General features: G+C 31.8%; 2 protein-coding genes across 4 annotated transcripts in view; both read right to left on the reverse strand.

Annotated features, from left to right (window-relative positions):
* Positions 1–1297, reverse strand: part of LOC140807143 (uncharacterized protein At3g49140-like) — a 30039-nt gene extending 28742 nt beyond the window's left edge. The window contains exons 1-4 of one of the 2 annotated variants that reach the window (XM_073163856.1): positions 1061–1297; positions 687–933; positions 445–547; positions 284–351 (exon numbers count right to left, since the gene is read on the reverse strand). In XM_073163856.1, coding sequence (XP_073019957.1) covers positions 284–351; positions 445–547; positions 687–933; positions 1061–1128 — 486 coding nt within the window. In that variant the 5' untranslated portion in view covers positions 1129–1297. The remainder of the gene's footprint in view (positions 1–283; positions 352–444; positions 548–686; positions 934–1060) is intronic. The other variant, XM_073163857.1, reaches the window with a different exon arrangement.
* A 2238-nt stretch (positions 1298–3535) lies between these two features.
* Positions 3536–9743, reverse strand: LOC140807142 (uncharacterized). Of its 2 annotated transcripts, none has more exons than XM_073163855.1 (16): positions 9264–9743; positions 8425–8549; positions 8240–8328; positions 8112–8147; positions 7820–7907; positions 7311–7353; positions 7127–7227; positions 6968–7032; positions 6268–6764; positions 6095–6182; positions 5913–6002; positions 5026–5594; positions 4748–4883; positions 4595–4663; positions 4285–4404; positions 3536–4034 (listed from the first exon to the last, which is right to left on the reverse strand). In XM_073163855.1, the coding sequence occupies exons 1-16, from the start codon at positions 9488–9490 to the stop codon at positions 3921–3923; spliced, it is 2457 nt and encodes an 818-aa protein (XP_073019956.1). In that variant the 5' UTR covers positions 9491–9743; the 3' UTR covers positions 3536–3920. The 2 variants fall into 2 exon arrangements, with proteins under 2 accessions (XP_073019956.1, XP_073019955.1); XM_073163854.1 differs by having other exon boundaries at positions 4285–4416.
* Positions 9744–23502: the final 13759 nt, after the last annotated feature.

Consider the following 23502-nt stretch of genomic DNA (forward strand, 5'->3'; position numbering starts at 1 on the left):
TGCCGGCTCTACTTGTGTTACACTCTTTCACAAGTCACTTCTCAAGCACATAATTCAAGTAAGCATCTTAAGCTATTTCTTGAGATGCAGATCAAATCACCAATGGCTTCTAAAATATGGCATAATCAAGATCCGCAAATAGAAGTGTCAGAAATGTAAAGTCTTAATAGCACTACTCCAGTTATTAAGCAGTCGTAAAGGACTATGGGTGAATTTTATAGGATAATACAATTCCTCCTTTTGTCAAAATCATGTATATCGAATTTAAAATATCTAAACTTACCACGATGTTTTCTTCGGAAGTCAGAGTTTGCAAGATGTCTTCATCGTTTTTCACTTGAAAGTATATATCTGATCACAAGCAATCACAAGTTTAGCAATGACAACGCTTGTCATCCACAACCAAATAGTGCCACATGTAAACAAGAAATAATTGCATCTTACTTCCATGTTCATCGGTTACATAAGGCAGATCCGGCCAAAAAATGCTCTCGTGAACTTCTTCATTCACCAGACCAGAAAACATCAGTGTCGCCTTGCTATTCACCTAAAACAAAATCTTTACACAAAATCAACAACATAGATTTTCGCCCATAACCAAAGGTTTCCATAAAACTAGCAACGCATCGCCAATAACATTCCTTCAGGCAAAACTTGAAAATCCATACTACTATTTATGTTTATACCTCAATTATGGTCCTAGTAGCCTCGGCGGGAGTAAGAATAGCTTCCCCGTTCTCCAATAATTCAGAGTCTGAAATGTCTTCGAACGGATGATACCTCTGAGGCTTCACATTCTGTTTCACTGGACCCGAACCCGAGCTCGACGGCTCTTTTGCGGTAGCTTTTATTCTATTCAGAGCACCACCCTTCACCCAGCCTACACACCTTCTGCCAACACAGTTATCCCTCAACTTCCAGCACTTACTCCTACTCACCAACCAAATTCAATAGGAAAAATAAACTCAGTTCATTGCCAAAAACTCCACATTCTCTTAAGCATAAGCAAAAGACCAAAATATATCACAAAAAAATGAGAAAAATTAAGCAAAACAAATACCGGGGGATAAAAACGTTGGCGGAGGTGTGTCGAACGGCGGCGGTGGTGTGAGGTTCAATCACAAGCATATTTGATTTGATGAATGAATAGAATCGAATCCAATGAAGCTGAGATGCTAGTTTTGCATAGTGGAATAAGAATATTCAATATTACATGCTCATGTGATCGGAATGTGTGGTGGTGTTTCGTGATCCCAATTACCTATTCATTTCGCGTTCCCCGTTTTAATTTTCCGCTTGGTTTTGTATCTCTTAATATATATATATATATATATATATATATATATATATATATATATATATATATATAGATTTTAACTTTTAATCAAATAATAAATTATATTTTTATTTTAACATTTAAAAAGTAAGCACTACATATAAAATCAATTATCTTTATTTCATATTACATTTGATTCAACGGGAGTTATTATGTCCATAATATAATGTACACATCGATATGTTCACTCGAATATTCGTATAATTTCCTTCTTCCAAGCTTTGAAAAACACTCACTAAATTGCATACAAATAGCAAAGAACTTCCCGTTGTCCCAGCGCATCGCAATACCTATTCTGTTGGCTTGATCTTTTATACATGGGGAGAGAATAAAAGGCTCATAACAGAGACGTTTAATTTATGTTCTTAATTCAACTCATTTCTACTCTCGAACGATAGTAATATCATTTGATTCCATCTGAATCATTTATTTCTTTTATTTATTTTGGAATTTTTTCGATGTTCATTTTTTACGCACATTTTTCCCCGGAGGTCTATGTTTAACTCATAAGTTATCTAGTAGATCATATTTTGCGTACTTTTACGAGGTTGTATTTGTTGAAAGAACTAATATCAAATACTAACTCCTCCAATATGGTATCAAATCTCTTATTTTACTTAAAAATTTACAAGTCGTGTAAACAAAATTAATGATATATTTCACTCTTAACAATGCCAACATTCCCCTTATGGTTTGAGTTCCATAGAGCAACTTAAGGCACATATAATATGGAGCACCTATTCATAATTTTTGTCATCATTATTATATTTAATCTCAAGTTAATGTTTTGTGACAGCTGCTGATATATTCCTATGGAGAGACGAGAGAAGCTTGTCTCTTGAAGTTTAAATAGGGTTATACACTCTAATTCTTGCATAAATTTAAATAGGGTTAAGTTTTAAAATTTTATTGAATATCATAAACGGACCCTGATCTAGGGATGGCAATTTCCCCCGCGGGTTTGGGGCCCCGCGGGGAAAACCCGAAACGGGGATGAGGATCCCCGATTTTTTCGGGTTTGGGTTCGGGTTCGGGGATTTTTTTAAATCCCCGATGTAGTTCGGGGCGGGTATGAGATTACTATCCCCATCCCCGAAATCCCCGAACCCGTCCCGAAAATATATTATCAATAATAAAATAATAGTATTATTAGTATTAATAATATAATTTTTAAAATATTAATAATATTATTATTGTTGATATTGATATTAATATTAATATTAAAATTATATCAAATAATAATATATAATAATAAGTTTTGGTTTGAGAAAATATCCGAATCCGTCATCGTCTTGTCATATTATTATTTTTGAAATGGGGATGGGGACGGGGATGGTAAGTTGATCCCCGAAGTTTCGGGTTTGGGGATTCCCCGAACCCGAAAAAACGGGGATGGGGGCGGGGATGGGGGTGGGGATGGCATTCGGGGATGGGGATGGGAATGGCAAACCCGCCCCCGCCCCGGCCCATTGCCATCCCTACCCTGATCCATCTGTTAGGCTTTTAATTGTGGGTTTCGGATTTTTTTTTAATTTTCAGTTTTAAAATACTTGATTCAAAAGTCAAACCATTTTAGTGTTGTTCGATTTGATTTTCTTGTTTTAAGGAATGATATATGTTGTTTAAGTAATAAATCGAATTACAAATCAAGTTATACGTTTTAGATTTTAAAAAAAAAAAAAACTCATTAATTGCTTGTAAAAATTCATAAAATCTTTTATGACAAAAACTTGTGTGGGACGGTCGCACGGGTCCTATTTTGTGAGAAGAATCTTTTATTTGAGTCATTCATAAAATAATATTTCTTTTTATGCTAAGAGTATTACTTTTTATTGTGAATATCGGTAGGATTGACTAATCTGATTCGTGAGACTATCTCACAAGAGACCTACTCATTTAAAACGTCTAAAAATATCAAAAATATCATAATTAAATATAATGAACGGTTCAAAAACAGATATAATCACACACAATTAAATATAATGATTGTTTTTTTTTATTACACATTAAAATGAAGAAGTAAAAAATAAAAATTGAATTGGATTTTTAACAATATGTTGTAGGCAAATAGTTCTAGCGACAATCGATGAATTCCTCTAAGGCAAATCATAAGGATACATTACCATATTTAGTCGTCGGGGTATAGATTCAAAAGACATCCCACTCTAAAATTCCTATCCAAATCAATACCAGGGAAAGTGAAATAATGAATGGATTACAATTTGTATTAATTTAACAAATACAACAAATTTACAATAAATGAGAGCCGCTACTATACGCAGACAAACATTGAAAACACACACTTCGATTGTAATTGGCTTTTAAGTTCTAAATTGCAAGGGTATATATCATTTCTAGCAGCAGCTCCTTATAACCCCTCTACTCGTGATTTCCAGCAAGAATTCAATCAAATATACAAGCCTGCGCAATCAAACGTTCTGCCTTTGAATTCAAGTGTAATGATCAACAATCCTACCAAGGTTTTTGAATTGGTTTTGTTCCAGGAATTCATTTCTCTTGCAGCTGTTTCACACAAGGGATTAGATGTTGTCTTCCAATGTCAAAATTGGAAAAGTCCGATCTTTTAAAGAAAGTATGATAGTTGCTCTTTCTTTCTCGAACCTCCTTCTCCATATAGATCATTCCATTGTTTTAGCTCGGCCATTACGGATCCCTCAGAAGCAAAACTAGCAGCAACCTGTAAATATGAAGCGATGCCTTATCAATTTGCAATGAACTGTTGTGATTACTTGTGTGGTAGATGTTAAATAGAAGTAACTAGAATCATTTTTTTCATAGTTTTAATGTCCCAATTACTAAATCATAAGGAAAATGTAAAATACAGGATTTTCAATCCTAAAAGCGAAAGGTACTCAATTTAAAGTGCAAAAAAAAAACAGAGCAAGAGTGATTCATGTACTAATTTAGAGCAAAATAATTTAAAATACCTGGTTCTTTGCCTGCCTCACGTCTTCCATGTTCAAGGGCCTTAGAGAAATCACCTTTTCCTCCTTAGTTTCTTCTTTTGGAGTAGAAGCGTCTTCCAAGCTCTGGCCTTCATCATGTTTCTGCTTCTTTTCCTATCGGAGCATAATAAAAAGCAAGAGTTAAAAATAAGTTATAGTGCGCAATGAAAGGCAAACACAAAATAATGAGAGATCTATCCAGCGATCCCAACTATTTTGGGACTGAGGTTTGTATGAATAAAAAAGGAGAGTGACCAAAAGGTTCGTCTTCTGTGCTGAAATGATAGCATACCGTATCCTTCTGTCTCTCTTGCTGTAGCAGTTCTCTTACTGGTCTATAAGCCGCAGTTATGCATAGATTCTGTTTCCAATAATTACCACCAAAAGTCATTAACAAAACAAAATAAAGATTAAAGTGACAAAATCTGCAGGAGAAAACACAAACCTTAAGATCACTTCCACTATATCCTTCAGTAATGGTTGCAAGCTCTTTAAAATCTAGGTCTTCAACCTTTTCTTTGGACAACAGGGTTTTTAAGATCATTTCTCTGTTCTCCACCGAAGGAAGCTCCACCATAATTCTGTTTAACAGTGGTTCAAGATTGATTATTACTTTAAAAATAACGTCCATTTACGGGAAACTCAAGCTGAATTTGTATGCCAGCGACCAAATTTATTAAATGGAATCCCAAAATACATGCAACAGACAACCAGTTATGATACCTGCGCTCGAACCTCCTAATTATTGCCTCATCAAGATCAAAAGGTCTGTTTGTTGCAGCAAGAACAAGAATGCGCTCTCCGGGTTTTGTCAGAAGTCCATCCCAATGTGTCATGAACTCATTCTTAATTTTACGCATCGCCTCGTGCTCTCCTACTCTTGTCCGTTGTCCAAGCATGCTATCAACCTCATCTACGAAAATGATGGTTGGAGAAACCTTTGCAGCTAGGGTGAAAAGAGCTCGAACATTCTTTTCATCTTCACCAAACCATTTTGAAGTAATTGTTGACATGTTGACATTTATGAAGCTTGCTCCAGCCTCATTGGCAATGGCCTTAGCGAGCATTGTTTTTCCAGTACCTGGAGGGCCAAAAAGAAGTATGCCTCTACAAGGCTTAAGAAGCCCGCCATTGAAAAGGTCTGGTCTTCTAAGAGGAAGCATGACCAGCTCCTGAAGTAGTTCTTTAGTCTCGTCCAGCGAACCAATATCGGCAAATGTGACTCCAATCTCATTTGCAGGAATAACTTCAGGCCTTATGCGCTTTTCGAATTCATTGTCAGGGGGGATTTCCTGGCATTATTAAGGATCAAGACAATGTCAATAAGACAAAAAAGGATCAAGATAAAGTTAATGTATGCAATTAAAGGGTTGCTAAACATATCTTTTCAACTTATAGTAAGGTTTAGAATAGAGAAGAAGGATAATTTAAGAGGAAGCTGTAAAATCAATCTGAAGCTCAAATGAACACGATAAGAGGGGGAAAGAGCATCAACATAGTTTGTATCTCATCTGGGCAAAATCACAAGGCCTGAATATTCACCACAGTTCTATAATCAACAAAAATAGTACAGACAAGTGCTTTAAGCCTGAGATATTCTCTCTTTCTACCTTTATCATTGAAGATGATTTTTCTGCCTCGTTCTTGCTCTCGGGCTTAAATTCAGGTTTTCCTCCAGTACCAGCTTTTGCTTCAGTCTCCTAATATTTATCAAAAGAAGAAAAGCGCGTAAAAGTACAATCTGAGAACACTTGACAAAATTTTGAAAAGGATGAACTGTCAAAACACAAACCTTCAGTGATTCAGCACTAGTCTCCAATTTAAGGGTGTCTTTGCCACCACTTTTCCCCTCCTGAAAAATGCTTAGCCCGTGGGACAAACTGCACCAAATTGATTGAATCAAAAAGAAGACATTGAGAAAGGACAGTAGCAAAAAAGAATCGAGAAATGAATATTTATCTCAACCTGTTAGATGATATGATAAGCTTCCCATTACGATACTCTGGATCTTTGATATTCATCAAATGAAAAGATATAGCAGAAACCACAATTTCCTCTATGTAATTACTGAGAACCACGGTATCCGCATGGCAGATTGATCCTAGATCATCACATTCAAGGTCATTTGCAGCAAGGACCTCAGCAATATGATTCTTGTTATCCTGAAACTGAATCTTCTTCATATCCTCTTCCAGCTGAGCTTTCCAGCTCACAAGATGAGTCTCATCCTCAGGTGGCCTAATCGCAATGTCATAAGGAAACAAAAAACTTAGTCTGTCATCTACCTCCCCGCAATCCTCTTCAAAGTCCAACATCCGAGAACCGAGAACCAAAACCGATCCTGATACTTTCTTTAGCATTCTATCAAACAATTTGAAGAATCTCGAGGATTGGAGAAAAAGTTTCTCAACATCCCTTATGTAGAGAATAACGCAGCTGGTTCGGGAGACTGAAACTAACACCTGCCAGAGAGATCTAAGTTAGTATATCAAAGAAAAACTCAAAAGACAACATTTTATTATGCCAAAATAGGTGAAAGGGACATTAAGATCACATCAGACACATCACATGGAAATAGCATCAGGAGAAGCAATTATCAAATGGTGTCGATAAAAAGACTAGTGATATTCAGTTGACAAGATCAATCAATTTATGACAATGTTACCTTGTAAAGTGACTGTAAGAAGACCCTCTCATCAAAAGACAAGCTTGCAATGCGCTTAAAATGAGCTGATAAAATCAAGGCAAAAACAAGAGATTTTAAATTTGATGATAATTAAGAATGTTCTAAAAGATGTTTGTGCAAAACAAATGCTGTTCAGACCTGGATTTAAAGCAGAGGATTGCACACTCATGTTGCTCATGTCCGAAGAAACAGACGAAGTTCTGCGAGGTTTAAGAGGATTGCTGATTCCTTCATTGTTTCTTTAATAAGAAGAATTAAAGGTCAATCAGGAGTTCAGTCTTGATTGAATTGTGATGTTCTAAATGAAATTTGCTAAGCATACCTTCCCTTAGAGTCCAATCCACTGCTTTGCCTCGACAATGTGCCTTCATAAGATGAATTTCAAAAAACGCCAAGATAAGATCAAATTATTCATATCAATAATATGTGCATGCATGCAGAAAAAAGCAATTAAATTGCTTGTAATAGCTTTAGCTTGAGCATGCTGCATTCAATTTCGTATTGAGGTTGCATTCACAACTTCCAATGGAATGCTCCTGCACCGTAAATTGCTCATAATGTTACGAGCTTGTCATCATTTAAGGTGAGTTCTCAATAATGCTTTTGCTGAGCTTCTTGGGTGAAGATGAAATGTAAAGGAATCCCCGTAAAGTGAGAAACTCACACTACCGTGTACTTTCTGATGCATCATATAAACAGGTTTTCCTCCATTATAGCTCCATATGAGATTAATATAACAAAATGTAAGGCAATGCAAAAATGCATTTTAAACAAACATGGAATTACATATATAAAAAAACATGCAAAATAAAACCATGCCTTACAATCTACCTTTGTTATCCCCTTTTGCTGGAAGAAACGAGCTGAGGAAAGTGGACATTCGTTGTAATGCTACTTCTGAGATAGTACCTTCGAGTGACTACGACGCAAAGAATTGAAATCAGTACTCTTTTCACTTTAAGCTAATAAGTTCACTTTCACAAACGAAGTAGATCTGATCGAACATTGCATTGAATTCTTGCTTAATTTTCTTAACTATAGGTGGACCTAAATAACCCCTCTTACAGAAAATTTAAGAAAATAAAACTTGTCATTCTTCTGTAGATATGAAAAATATACTCACGGACTCTTTCTTGGTGCTGCCATACTTGCTCTGTATCTATAGATAGACAAATAAAAAACAATGATAAAGGTCAGTATAGAGATGTGTAAAGAATAAGCACCAGAAAAAATATTATTCAGCTCAATAACCTTGATTGAGAAGTGGGTTATATCCAGCAACAGCAACTTTGCTTTAAAATGATGCGCTAGAGCTTTAGCAAGCGTTTGCTGATAAAGTTCTGCAGAAGGTAAAAATATAAAAGACTATAGCAACAAGAAAGTTGAGGAAATTTTAGTTGCTAAATTAGATTGGAGATACGTGTGATTTAACATACCAGCAGGCCCAGAGAGCAAGATTGCCCGACTCGCAGCAGGTGAGAGATTACGAGTGTGCTTAGAGACGTCCAAGTGGTTCAAATGAACATACGCCGCACTTGTTAATAATACACGGGTTCGCTCACTGTTAAAAACATCAAGGGAGAAAGATAAACACATAAGTTTTCTGGCTACGATGCGCCAAGGATTAAAAATTACACCCGTAGTTCTATAAATTAATTGGCTTGTTATTTGCCCATCCATTCGAGGACAAGTAACATTGATGACAGCTTCACGGTTAAGAACTCGAGGAGCTGTATGTTCATTTTCTGGAAAAATATACCTTAATTTCCTTTCCCGTGATTATTGATTTTTTTTTTCTTATCCGACATTCAAATCAATAGCCACAACTAAACTATAAATAGATGTATGAAATATGCATAAAGAAGAAAAAAATCAACTAAAACTGGTAAAATATCAACAGTTGTCTTCTTCGACCATGAAATTTGATACTCGAAAAACTAATATATGGTGTTTGAAATACACAAAAAGATAAGCTCCAAACGCCCTCGAAGAATTTATGACCGGAGTCTCCAGGTGAAAAATTGAAGAAAACGCGAACAATCAAAATCGTAATAGTAATAAGCATTGGGAATATTCTGAATCCTCTGACACTGGCTATTCAAGGCAACCACACAACCAATCATTCATGATCACACATCGTTTGCCTTTTCCGAAGTCAAACAAAAGTCCATGTAAACATGAAAGAACAAAGAACCAAGAAGCAAATGAAAGGACCAAAGAAGTTATTTCTTCAAAGAGAGAAAAAGGACTTGCATGTTCTGTTCTCTGTACTCACCTGAGATAATAGGGGAAGTCGTCGAACGTGACCTTGCTTTCCTTTCCATCATCGATCAATCTGAGAAGCTCCGCCTCTATCTGCTCGGCCGTGATCCCCTCAACCACCGAAAAGCTCGAACTACCGGTCCATCTACCGACCGCCTGGCCGGAAACCAAACCGAGCCCCACCCCAACACCCACCCCTACGCTCAATGCCGACAACAAAACGTGCTTCTGCTCCATCATCTCACCGTATAATCAACACAAATCTTACACACACATATACATAAAATAAATTCGTATGTATACGTGCGTGTAACACCGATATTCGAACGGTTTTTCACCAAAAAAATTGAATTAATCACCGATTCGAGAATTATACGAGAAAAAATTGGGTGAGGTTGGGAGAAGAATCGCTGATATTGAGGTTTTCTTGAGAAGAAATATGCGTATCTGCGAATGAGACGTTGGTGGATTCTGTTCTGTTTGTTGACAGAGAAGAGTGGCGCTGCGGTCGGTATATATAGACGAGTGGGGGCGGCTAAGATGGCAGGAGAAAATGCTGGGACTGTAATCAAAATTTACTGGTTTGACTTTTTGACTAATTATTTACAAAGGTCGTCAAATTTAAAAAAAAAAAAATTAAAGAGTGACTCTTCTATGAGACGTCTCATGAATCTTTATTACGGATCAATCTTATCGATATTCACAATAAAAAATAATATTTTTTTCATAGATGACCCAAATAAGAGACTCGTCTCACAAAATACGATCTATGAGATCGTCTCACACAAATTTTCACATTTTTTTAAACAAAATTAAAGCTTTTTCGGGAATAATATATATTTGTACAACTATTTTATAAAAATTCTAAAATATCATAAAGAACCATTCTCAACTATTATTTAGAAAATACACTTGGAGAACATATTTTAAAAATATTTTTATAAAAAAATTACTCAAACATTATCTGATGATGAGATACATACGAAAAACCTGTAGAATCATGATTAAGACTATAATACTTGTCGACCATCGATGAACTGATCGGATTAACCAACCAAAGTTAGCTTTTGCGCTTTATATTTTTTTAATTTTAAAATACTTGTTCAAATAAAACCAAATATTTTGAATATGGTTTTTATCTTTCTTCAAGAAAATATTCAATGAAGTAATAATGTAATGATATTATGAAAAATTGTAATTTTTCAAATCGTTTCTTCAAATTTTGAACATACATGTCGAAATTTGATGATAGTCATGTATCTTTTAAATTTTGACGATTTAATCTTTTGTTATATAGAATTACTAATGCGATATTTCATGCATCATTATCTTGTCGCATAATGTCAGCAACATGTCAAAAAATGCAAAAATAATAATAATAATAAATAAATAAAATTTTAATATTTAAATTTGACAATATATAAAAATCAAAATTACAAATAAATAAATATAATAACCAAATTACAATTCCTCCTTGTATTTTAAATAGCAATTACTTTTTACTAAATATATCAACTTTTTTATTCCAAACATAATATATTTAAACTATTTCTGAATACTTCTCCCCCATACTACTCTTATATTATACATGAAAATACATAAAATTATTACACATACACAGAAAGTTTACAACCCTTTAGTACATCTCTTGATGTCAATAATGAATGAATGAGTGTAACATGCTAATGTACAAAAGATTGAATAGTTATATTGTGAAATTGTGTCACATATTTGAGTAGATCTCGTGTGAGACGGTATCACGAATCTTTATCTGTGAGACGGGTCAACTCTACTGATATTCACAATGAAAAGTAATACTATTAGCATAAAAAGTAATATTTTTTCATGGATAACCCAAATAAAATATATGTCTCACAAAACATTACCCGTGATATCTTCTCACACAAGTTTTGCCCACAGATTTATATCCGTGAGATGAAACTACTCGATCTATATTTATAATAGAAAATAATATTTGTTCATAAATTAGATGAAATATGTTATATGTCTAACAAAATTGACCGATAAAACGATCTCACAAGAGTTTTTGTGCAAAAGATTTAAAAAATACTTGAGTATTCCTTTAATATATTTTTTAAATCAGTGATCAATTATCGAAAAAATGATGATTTAGTATAATGCTACTATAAGTTTGTTTAATTAGAGCGTTTTCATGGGCAGATTTATGAAAACATTATTTGACAATACTTTATTGTGCAACATGGATTTGATAATTTGAACAAATCTTTTATGTTCGATTTATGTAGCATTAATTTTTATCAGATGTCCCTTTCTTCAATAAATGGTTTTTAGCAACTACCAATAATTGCAGCAGTGTGGACAATATTTGATTATTGTGCGTGTGGATTCCCGAAATTATTGTTTTAAAAAATATATTTTTAATCTCGTGCTTTTATACTGCTTAACGAATTGATTATTTCATAATACAGTGAGTCTCATGTGAGACGGTCTCACGGATTTTAATCTGTGAGACGGGTCAACCCTACTCATATTCACAATAAAAAGTAGTACTCTTAACATAAAAAATAATATTTTTTCATGGATAACCCAAATAAGAGATCTGTCTTACAAATATGACCTGTGAGATCGTCTCACACAAATCTTTGCATTCATAATATTATTGATAGTTATCGAACGTCGGTCAGATAAAATTTATGTAAGTTGCATACAATCTTTATCTTTTGAGCTAGTGTTTAAAATTCAATTAGATTCAAGCAATAATTTTAACATGATATCATAACACATATGCTGTTTTGGAGTTTTCATAGTTAGGCCACTCGTTGTCTTGAAAACTTTATGCTTGAAATGTTCATTCATGTATGAGAGGGGTGTTACTTGTCCAACTTCGATTAGATAAAATTCATGAGAGTTGCATATACATAAACTTGGACAATCCTTCTCCCTTGAGCTAGTTTTAGTTATGGAGCCAAGAGACCTGTACAGTGGCAGAGTCAGAAATATAGGTCTAACCGCACTAGAATTTTAAAATCTATAATCTTTTCATATTTTAAATTGATCTACCCGAAAAAATATCATAATAATCCAAAATTATATAAAATTTACATATAATATTTTTTAAAAATTGGGCCACCCGACCTAAAACCCAAGTGTCTTTATCATGTGGCTCCGCCACTGGGCTAGGGGTGTAAACGAACCGAACACGTTCACGAATTTTTCGAGTCGGTTCGAATAATATTTGGTTCGAATTTGAAATTATCGAATTCGAGCCGAACTCGAACATGTTCGAATATTTTTCGAATCGAATTCGAGCTAAAATTATATTGTTCGATTGTTCGCGAACTATAGCATTATATTTAAAAAATAAATAAAATATTATTAAATATATATATAATATTATTACGTATATATATATATAAATAAAATATATATAATATATATAATATTATAACATATATATATATATAATATTATAATATATAATATTATTCGAGTTCGAATTCGATTCGAATTCGAGCTTCAATTCGAATCGAAAATAATAAAAGTTTGAGTTTCGAATCGAGCTTCGAATATGTTTATTCGAATTCGAGCTCGAACTCGAATACTGAAAATTTCATAAAATTCAATTCGATTCGATTCGTTTACAGGCCTACACTGGGCCTGTAGGTGGGTGCAACCATTACTTTCAATTTTTAAATTTTATTGACTAGAGGTCTACAAATAATTATGTTTTTTTTTTTCATTTTTCCTTTTAATCTCTCATCCTCTATTTTCTGATTTTGTTTATGATTATATCGAATTCTCAATCTTAACAATTACAACTAAAAAATACCCATTTGAACTAATGACAGGAAAATTATTTAAAAATCCACTCGACAAAATTTAACCACATATATTGTCTAAGATCGTGATATTTTCCATTTTTATAATTTCTTTTTGAAGTATTTAATTTTAAATAATTTATAATATTTGGCATTCGAGGTTCCTTCATTATTATAATATTATGTACAGGCATCTCCTACACTTTTATTCATCGTCGGCATATACAATTCCCAATACTTATTAATCCATAACTTTTTTCAAAAGGACGAAAAACCTCATTCATTTACAGTTTATTAAAAATCTTCCATATTTATTCCTCGAAAAAAATCTTCAATTCAAAATACACATATAATTTAAATTAATTAATTTTAAAAAAATCAAATAATTGAGATTGGCTGAATTTGTTAGTATATGTTTTTGTTTTAGATGAAAAAAATAATTGAAATTTTGATTCGTTTATCATTTTATAATAAATAGACAAAAATTTGTGTGAGACAGTTTCGCGAGTCGTATTTTGTGAGACAGATTTCTTATTTGGGTCATCCATGAAAAAATGTTACTTTTTATGCTAAGAGTATACTTTTTATTGTGAATATCGATTTGATTGACCTGTCTCACATATAAAGATGTTTGAGACAAGAAACCTACCCTAATAAATATAAGGGTGTACTTGTGTGTGAGAGAAAGTCAAAATTGACGTTTTTATATGTCAAAAACCGAATTCTGTGAGAATAATTTATGAAATTTTAAATGTTAATTAATTTAAAAATTAAAATTATTAAATTAACACATGCAATCATAAAATAATATTTATCAATATTTTATCGAACGAATTTATAATATAATATGATTTATCTGACTAAAATTGTTTACAAACTAAAATATCAATGGTTCTCTTGCGTCCTAAAATAAAATAAAACAATATTAAAAACGGCAGTTGATGATGAAATAGTTTTTACTCTGACTCGAAAATTCAAGCTTTTCTTTAGTACAACTTTGGGAATTGGGGTGCGGGTTGGGGAAATTTATGCTCATAGGCGGCTTGTTTGGTTTTATTTGGCGAAAAAAGTTTTTAACATAAAATTTGGAAATATAGAATATATGCAAAAATTTATGGAATAAAATATTGTAAAATAATATATTTTGGGTTTAAATATAGGAAAATCTTGTGTGATACGGTCTCACGGGTCGTATTTTGTGAGACAGATCTCTTATTTGGGTCATCCATGAAAAAGTACTACTTTTTATGCTAAGAGTATTACTTTTTATTGTAAAATATCAGTATAGTTGATCCGTCTCACAGATAAAAATTCGTGAGACTGTATCACAAGAGACCTACTCTTGAATATATATTGGAATGAGAAAAATATATATACAATTGCTATAAAACATAAAATGAAATAACCGTGTTTGTGTGTATTTTTTTGGAGATTGAGAAGAAATGTGGACAAGGGCTTTGGCCGTAAGAAGAACAAATGATCTTGAGGTTGGTCTCGATCAAATTCTTTTTTATTAAATTTTAAGTGGATCTTTATACAAAAATACTACCATGGCCTGGTCGCTTTGATTCCATCCCACCCGTGTTCAGTTCGGGAATTCGGGTCATTCTTGGTATGATTAAAAAACGAATTCATTTTCTCACCAAAACTTATTATTATCTATTATTATTAGAAATATATTAATATTAATATCAATATCAATATTAATAATAATTCGGGGATGTCGGATAGTAACTCCATACCTGCCCCGAATTAAAAAATCCCCGAACTCGAACCCTAACTCGAAAAAATCGGGGATCCCCATCTCCGTTTCGGTTTTTTCTCCGCGGGGCCCCAAAAACGTGAGAAAAGTTGTTATCCCTAACTCGAACACATATCCTCTAAATGTTATTAAATTAAATCATACATTTTCTATTTTTTCATTCCCAACTATTATATATACTAGTATACCGATGCACGCGTTACGTACTTGTACAATATTTTTCATAATTCATTTGATTTATATTAAAATGAGAATAAAAATATAATTATAAGAAATAGTGAGTGATTACACTGTAATTTTGACAGAAAACCGTTTTGGTGAATTTTTCATAATGGAGGAGCAAAAATAGATATACATATTTTGGTGTCCTTGACGGTTTCTATCATATCTTAAACTTTAATCAAATAGAATATATATATATATATATATTAGATATATATTATATATATATAATATATTATTATATAACAAAATAATTACGCAGTGTGTTGTACGTGAATATTTTTAATAAATTGTATAATATATTAAATAATCACGTTATTTATTATTAAATCTAATATAAATGTGTATTGACCGGATAAACGATTTTCGTGCGTTGTTTGGACCCATGATTGGTTTCAAGTCGAATCGGACGGTCTAGTCTGGTCTGGTTCTGAAGACACTGCTCTAAACCCATATTTAATTGCTACAATTATCTTCCAAAATATAGAGGATCATTGTAGTAAGCTCCAAAATGAAGACTGGATATGAAGACGGGTTGTAACAAAATTCGTCCTTTATTTTGAAGAAATTAGTCTATTGAGCTTGATTTTTATTTATTGAGATAATTGATCAATATTATTTTGTTGTGGAGTGTAATACAAATTTTCTTTTTTTTCCTCGATGCACTTTGGAATAAAACCTAATACAAGAAAATGACATGTTTAGATGTTTATGGGAAGCATGCCTCCCATAAAAACAACCTACAAATTGCCAATCTACACATGCAAAGTCTGTTCCTGACATTGACACACTAGAAAGTAGAAAGCCACTGGGAAAATGACCTTTTGACCTTTCAGTATTTGATGCAAATAATATCACTCTTAACTTTAAAGTTGATTGGACTTAATAAAAAAACATGGTGTAGTTCTGACTGGTTAAAATAACAGGGAATGATCAATAAATCTTCAATATTATATTTTACTTGATGTTAGTATTTGTCATAAAAATTATATGTTTGTATTATTTAATATACTAAAAAATGTTTATGCAGTTTCTAGCCCCACATTTTTTTCTCAGGTCAAAATTAGTACAAAACATTGAAAAGATGGAATTAATCTATGATATTTGAGTATCAAATGACGTTTCAGATCTAATATAAATATATGATTTTTGTTTACCCAAATATGTATAACAAGCATTGATATCAATGACTCGTATCTTTTCATTGATGAAAATGAAAAGCGGTACAAAATATTGAAGATGTTGTAATAATATATGATATTTAAGGACTAAATATTTCATATGTAGTACAAATGTATGATTTTTGAGCAACAAAGCTTGTAGAACAAGTATTGTTAATACGACTCGTTTATTTTCTCGGATGAAAATCGGTACAAAAAATTACAAATATGATACTAATATATGATCTTTGAGTATGTTTTTTCATATAGAAACTGATAAATTATATTTGAGTATCAAAAAATAGTGTAGCAAGTGTTGATATTAATATAGCTGCGTTTGAGTTATTGATCAGAACAACTATGAGTCAACAAAAAAATAACACAAAATATAAATGTAAGTTTTAAACCTTCTCAAATCAATTTCAATCCCCAACTCCAAAAAAAAAATAAAAAAATTAGTTTCAATCCTTTGCTCATAACACAATAGAAAAAGACAGGGTGAAACGAAACAAGTTAAGGAAATCACTGTTTCAGAAAGAGATGGTAAAAGCAAAAGGTAGGATCTTTGTAGTTAGGTAGAAGCTGTGAGGGTAATATTATAAATTCAATTTGCATTGCTACTGCTATCGCTACTTTCAATTATTCTAACATGCTCGATAACATGAATGTCTTTACACAAAGATCATTGCAGGGTCTTCTTGCATTGCAATTTAGAATCTTTCATTAGGGAAAAAAACTTTTGTGAGTTTACCTACATTTTCCCTTTTTTTATTGGCTTCCTAGCTAGGGTCTGCATGTAAATCCTTGAGAAATTTAAATTTTTTGAAAATTCATATTTATATTTTTAAAAAATTTTAAATAAAAACGAGTAATTTCCTCTCGATCAATTCTTGATTTTTTTAACCGTCTTAGCTATGATCATAAGCTTTCTTCTTCTCTAAGGAAATCTAAAAATAGAAAAAGAAAAAGTGACAGTAAACTTGAGAAGAATCTAGATTCGGTTCATGCATTTTTAGATTTGGTTCATTATCCTAGATTAAAGTATGGTATCTCGGCTTGTACTTCACAAATCTTAGCAGATCACTTATGAAAACCGTCTACTCCTAACTTATTTCGATTAGATGTTGATGCGAGTTTTGGTATCATGTGTAATAAATCCAGTGTTGAAGCGATAATTAGATATTAATACGGAGAAACTAGAAGTATACATGCTCTTATCATTCGTAATATGGGTAATGTCCTTGCAGCTGAAATATTGACTATTTGTTGTGGTATGGATCGGTGTCTACATGTGGGAATATCTTATATTTGTATATATTCAGACCTAAAGAGACGGTTAATTGTGTAATTCTCAACCCAAATATGGAAGCTGGTTTTTTGGTGTATTATATTGGCTCTTGAAGCTAATTATATATTCCTAGTTAATCATTTTGCGTCGATCAAGCATATACACCGCTCGACTAATATTGTGATACACTTTCTTGCTCATAGTGCATTCAACAGCTCTTCCAGTTTAAATTGACTGGCTTTCTTGTATCGTAAATCAGGATTTATCGATTTGATGATATGAATATTAAATTTTCAAAAAAATAAAATAAATAACTAGGAGCGAACTCGGAATATTTAATTTAGAGTATCAAACCAAAATTATAGGTAAAACAAAAAATCAGCTTTGAGACGGTCTCACGAAATAATTATATGAGACAAATTTCTAACTCGATCTGATTCATCAAAAAAATATATATTGTATGTTAAACATACTAATTTTTATTTTAAATATCGATCGAGTTGACGTGTCTCATGGAAATCATAAAAGACATACTCATTTATGTTTTAAAATTAATTATTTTAGAGGTGTGTATGCGTGTTCATTTGTCACTAATTTGTCGGACCTCAGAGAAAGGAAGCTTCCACGTTCCGAAATCTCGTGTTGTGCCCATTCATAGATCTCGGGCACTTGTGGCGTATCAAACTACACCCAATTAAGTTGCACGTTTTTATTACACTATTTCAATAATTTGACCCTTATAATGTATATTTAAAAAAATAGTTTAAATTTGTAAAATTAATTGTTAAATACAATTTAATAAATAAAACACATTCATTTTAAAAAGTAAATTAAAGAATAAAAAAAATACATTATCTAATGATGCTGTGACATAAGAACTATTGTTGAAGAATAAGACTAATTTTCATTTTATGAGTATCAAATTTATCAATCAATACATATACATAATATCGTATCTTAATTTCACGTTTTATCGATCACATCGAGCAATTTTATGATAAATTAAAGTCATTTTCATAGCGATAATATATATTTTTAAAATTATAAAAAACAAACTTCTACAATATATATATATAAATATTTATCAAGCACACAAATATGTACATTTTAGTCATTATCAAATACAATGAATATATTTGATTTTAGGGAGGAGAAAAAATCACTTGATATTTCGCTTGAATCATTAAACAAAGTATTATCACTTATACAATTAATAATAATAATAAAGGATTTTAAAAGTCGAATTTGCCCACCAAAAACGTACATATTACCGAAATTTAGAAATTAAATAAATAGGAAAAAGGGTATTGGGGATGCTTCCAAAATTAATTGATTTTCCTTGTCCACCAGCTTCTTTTCCACATCAGCATCACATGGTTCCTTTTCCAAGTGCTATATATATAATCAACACTAGCTAGGATTGGTGGAATACACGTAATGCCATTTTAATTTGAGGGAGTTTTATGCGAGATCGTCTTACGGATCTTAATATGTGAGACGGGTCAACTTTACTCATATTCACAACAAAAAATAATACTCTTAGCATAAAAAGTAATACTTTTTCATTGATAACCCAAATAAAAGATTCGTCTCACAAATACGACCCGTGAGACCGTCTCACACTAATTTTTGCCTTTTAATTTTAGCTTCTTTCTTGCCAGTGTAGTATTTATTCGAATAAAGATATTGTATCAGTTTTGTACCCCAAAAGATTTACGGGGAAGAAAGCTTTTGTAAAGTTTTAAAAAATTATAATTCATTGATTAAGAATGTCACGGAAAATGATACAGATAACGTCGTCGAAAATTTCATTTTCGTTTTATAAAGCTTCCATGCTATACAAAATTTTCACAAATGAATTAATTTTAGGTGTACAGTCGAATATTGTATGTAGACAAAACTAGTGTGAGACGGTCTCACGAGTCGTATTTTGTAAGACATATATCTTCTCTAAGTAATTCATGAAAAAATATTATTTTTTTATGCTAAAAATATTACTTTTTATTTTGAATATCGGTAGGATTGACCTATTCTCACAGATAAAGATTTGTGAGATCGTCTCACAAGAGACTTTGTTTTATGTATATTCCTTAAATATACAAAATTGTACTTTGAAATTTGAAGGGACGTAGCATTTCACTTCGGGTCTATCCTTCTACAAAAAGCACTGAGGAATAATTAATTCCGAGAAATTATTGGTTGTTTTTTTAAACAATTATATTTATGAAAAAACTATATTATGATAAATAATTATCAACTCAAATACATAACCAATTTTTTTTAACATATCGATTAAAAATATATATCATCATAGTCATGATGTATTGTTTCAGGACGAACGACAACAAATAATTCTCATTTTAGTTTTTCAAAATTTGGTATCGATAAGTTAGAATTTGAAAAAGTATTAAACATGAATGTTATAGATAATGAAAAGAGAAATATTTTGAGAACAAAATTTATGCGTGACAGTCGAGCACCGATACGACAGTCCATGAAAAATCATTCATTCTCGATTTATGTCATGTTGAACAAATTCCCGAATTCCGACGGGTCAATACCGGATTTTGAAAAAATAAATCGAGATTATTTTTGTTTCCGTAGTTCGAAAATAATACCTCTAGCTATGATGAAACATATGTATTTACTATTTATTATATTCTTATCATTTCGATAAAAAATAGTTATGTATTTGAGTTTATAATTATTTGTCATAATATAAATTTTAAATAAATATTTTTTTAAAAAATAATCAATAAAATAAATTAAATAATCTTCTTTGTTAAAAAAAATGTGGAACTAATCTAATTTATTAATAATAATTGAACTTAAAAACAATGTAGGTTAACGATAAAACTGATTCTATCAAATTGTCAATTTATAAATAATTAATATATTAATTAAGTCATTTAAAATCTGTTCATCTACAATTTACCAAAATTTCATTTATCAATAATTCATATATCAAAACATATTTTACTATTTGTCCGAATGCATATATAGATTAAGACCGGGTAATGAAAAGTAAAACCTTTTTAAAAGGTTCAAAGGCCATGCGTTGATTTTTTTTAGCTTTGGCTCTTCCAACTTTTCCTTGTATCTCTTGTTAAGTTCCTTTTTCAACAAATTTTCTTTAAAAAAAAGTTCAATGGTCACTTTGATTTTCTAGTTTGTATATAAAATAAAGCTCATTAGAGATCGCATTAAGTTTTTTTTTATAAAAAAATTATAATACAAAGAATAGGTCTCTTGTGAGACGGTCTCACGAATATTTATTTGTGAGACGAGTCAACCCTATCGATATTTACAATAAAAAGTATCATTTTTTCATAGATGACTCAAATAAGATATTCGACTCACGAAATTGATCTGCGAGATCATCTAATAAAATTTTTTGTGTAATACAAAAATACCACCCTCTAAGAACCAATGAAATTAAATGCGACATGAAATAATATCGAGTAAATCTCGAGAGATGTGACATGAACCAGATCCACCACAAAAAAAAAAAACCAATTAAAACTCAAATTTATTTAACTTCTTTTTATGGCATATCCATGAAAAATCCACCAAGCTTGTAAACATGTGGGGAACCCAATACTACTTGTACAAATTTTGTAAAGGTGCAAAGTAAGGAATATGGCTAAAAGAAATATAATTATTTCATCGAAGACTAGATACCAAATTTACTTTTTAGAATATAAAAAAATATTAAATTAATGTGAAGGGTGGAGCCCTTTTTCGATCTAGCACATTTTACATAAACATAGTTGACTAATCTCAAAAATAAAACTACGTTATATCGTCTTATAAAAAACATACTCTAATCTTCGATAAGTAAACACGAGTTCCAAAAAAATAGAGTCGAAGACAAAAAACATTTTCTGGACATCCAATATGCTTTATTAAATTATGAGTAGATCTCTTGTGAGACATTCTCACGAATCTTTATCTGTGAGACGGATCAACCCTACCGATATTTACAATTAAAAAATAATATTTTTTAATGGATGACCCAAATAAGATATTCGACCTATGAAATACGATCCGTGAGACCATTTCACACAAATTTTTGCTTTAAATTATTATTTCTAAACGTTGTCCTATTTTTAGTCTTTATCCGCATGACTTTATGTTATTTATTTTTGAATATCTATATTCTCCAACAAAAGAAGTTGTTCTTATCAACATAGAAATTATATATGACTCGAAGACATTAATAATAAATGAGTAAATAATAGCTGATTTGTCGATTTATTAGATTTTGTCCTAACAATTGAGGTCCACTTTGCCTGTATCTCATAAAGACATGAAATTGTTGGGACATTAGTTGTGGTTAGTTCTACTTGGAAATTGACACTCCTGCAACCACTCGGCATCACACGACAAAAGTATCTAACACACCATGATGCCAGGCTCCTGAGTGTTGGACAAAAAAGACAGCAATATTAATTTATTTTTTTTATAACTTTGTCAAAAATAATTTAATTATCATTATTAAATTTATGACAAAAACTTTCGTGAGACGGTCTCACGGATCGTATTTTGTGAGACGGATATCTTATTTGGGTCATCTATTAAAAAATATTACTTTTTATGCTAAGATTATTACTTTTTATTGTGAATATCGGTAAGATTGACTTGTCTCACAGATAAAGATTTGTGAGACCGTCTCACAAGAAACCTACTCTAAATTTATTCTAGACATTAAATTTGAAGACGTTTTATTTTTTCCTTTTTTTAATTCATTGTTTCAAAATTATTGTTCAGTCTCGCACTAATTTTCACAATCATATTACGACTCTCATTTAAATATGAATCGAATTAATTTGAAAAAAAATTATTCAAACACGTAACACTCGAAAAATAGAACAAGTCTGTCAGTCATCTGCCAAACATTAGAAAAATAAAACCAACTAGTCTTTATTTGTATGGAACTAGTCACCACATAGTTGAAGAATTAGGTAAATATTTTGGTGCGATCAGAGCCTTTTAATTGTGATCGGACCGATGAGATCAATCGAGAAGATACGATCTTCATGGAATGTGATATTCCATGGATGAGCCCGTTAAGGTTTGGTCCAAACCAGATTTGGGACCCTGGCCCATCCTCAACCAAAGTGGGAGGCTCGTCACACACCCAAGTATTTTTCTATAAATATCAGGTTTGAGTATCTAATTTATTCATTCAATATATTGTTTTTCAGCAGCATCTTAGCTGTTTCCTCTTATATCTCCAGTTTCTTACTTGAGCGCCTTCAAGCTTAAAGTTCATTCGAAACCTGGGCTGGACTAGCGTCATCTGTTGGAATTGGATCTTAAATTTTCAGGGAGGATAATGATTAATACTATTGCAACTGGATAAATTAGATTCATCCACAACAACGGAGTGCATGCAAGGGGGATGTGCACATAAGATGCGATCTGGACCGCTGAATTTAAATTAGACGGATCAGATTGATCCAAATGAAGGCTGGATGGATGATCACATTGAACTCTGATAGGAGAGAGCCTGCAACGGTGAGCAGCCAATGTAGATGCAAACTCAAGACACCGAAATTTCTTTGAGAAAAGAGTTCATAGGGAGCTTTGTTTTGATATATTACCCAACCGTTTTAGTATAAAACCGAACCAAACTACAGAAAAACAGTTGAATTATCAGATTATATATTTCGAAAGTCTAAAAAACGAAACTAAATTACATAAAACTCGAACCGATCGATAAACACCTTTAAATACATTAACCGATACTCCGAAGAGTCAAGCCTAAACCATAGTCCCTCTCTGAAAATGTGTAAGAATAATTTATGATTTGGCAACCACGCGTGCATTAATTAGAGTTAGTTTAGTTAAAGGCGGATCACAAAAAATAAGAGAAACTTTGGAAAAGTTTCTTGGGAAAATTGCTAACCCCATGTGCACGTTGTGAGTAAATTTTTTATTAGAAAATTGGAAAGTCTTGCCGACTAGCTAATCTTTAACGCCTTTGTTATAAGAATGGTGCAAGATCTTGTCAGCCT

Source organism: Primulina eburnea, chromosome 12 (genome assembly GCF_022965805.1).
Source record: "Primulina eburnea isolate SZY01 chromosome 12, ASM2296580v1, whole genome shotgun sequence".
NCBI classification, from domain to species: Eukaryota; Viridiplantae; Streptophyta; class Magnoliopsida; order Lamiales; family Gesneriaceae; genus Primulina; species Primulina eburnea.

What these genes read in the sequence shown, in the direction of transcription:
- LOC140807142 (XM_073163854.1), bottom strand. Translation starts at nt 9,490, where the DNA reads ATGATGGAGCAGAAGCACGTTTTGTTGTCGGCATTGAGCGTAGGGGTG. An exon ending in GACTTCCCCTATTATCTCAG is followed by an intron (nt 8,550 to 9,263) that starts GTGAGTACAGAG and finishes TGTTTTTAACAG; the next exon opens with TGAGCGAACCCGTGTATTAT. An exon ending in TGAGGCAGGCAAAGAACCAG is followed by an intron (nt 4,035 to 4,284) that starts GTATTTTAAATT and finishes TCATATTTACAG; the next exon opens with GTTGCTGCTAGTTTTGCTTC.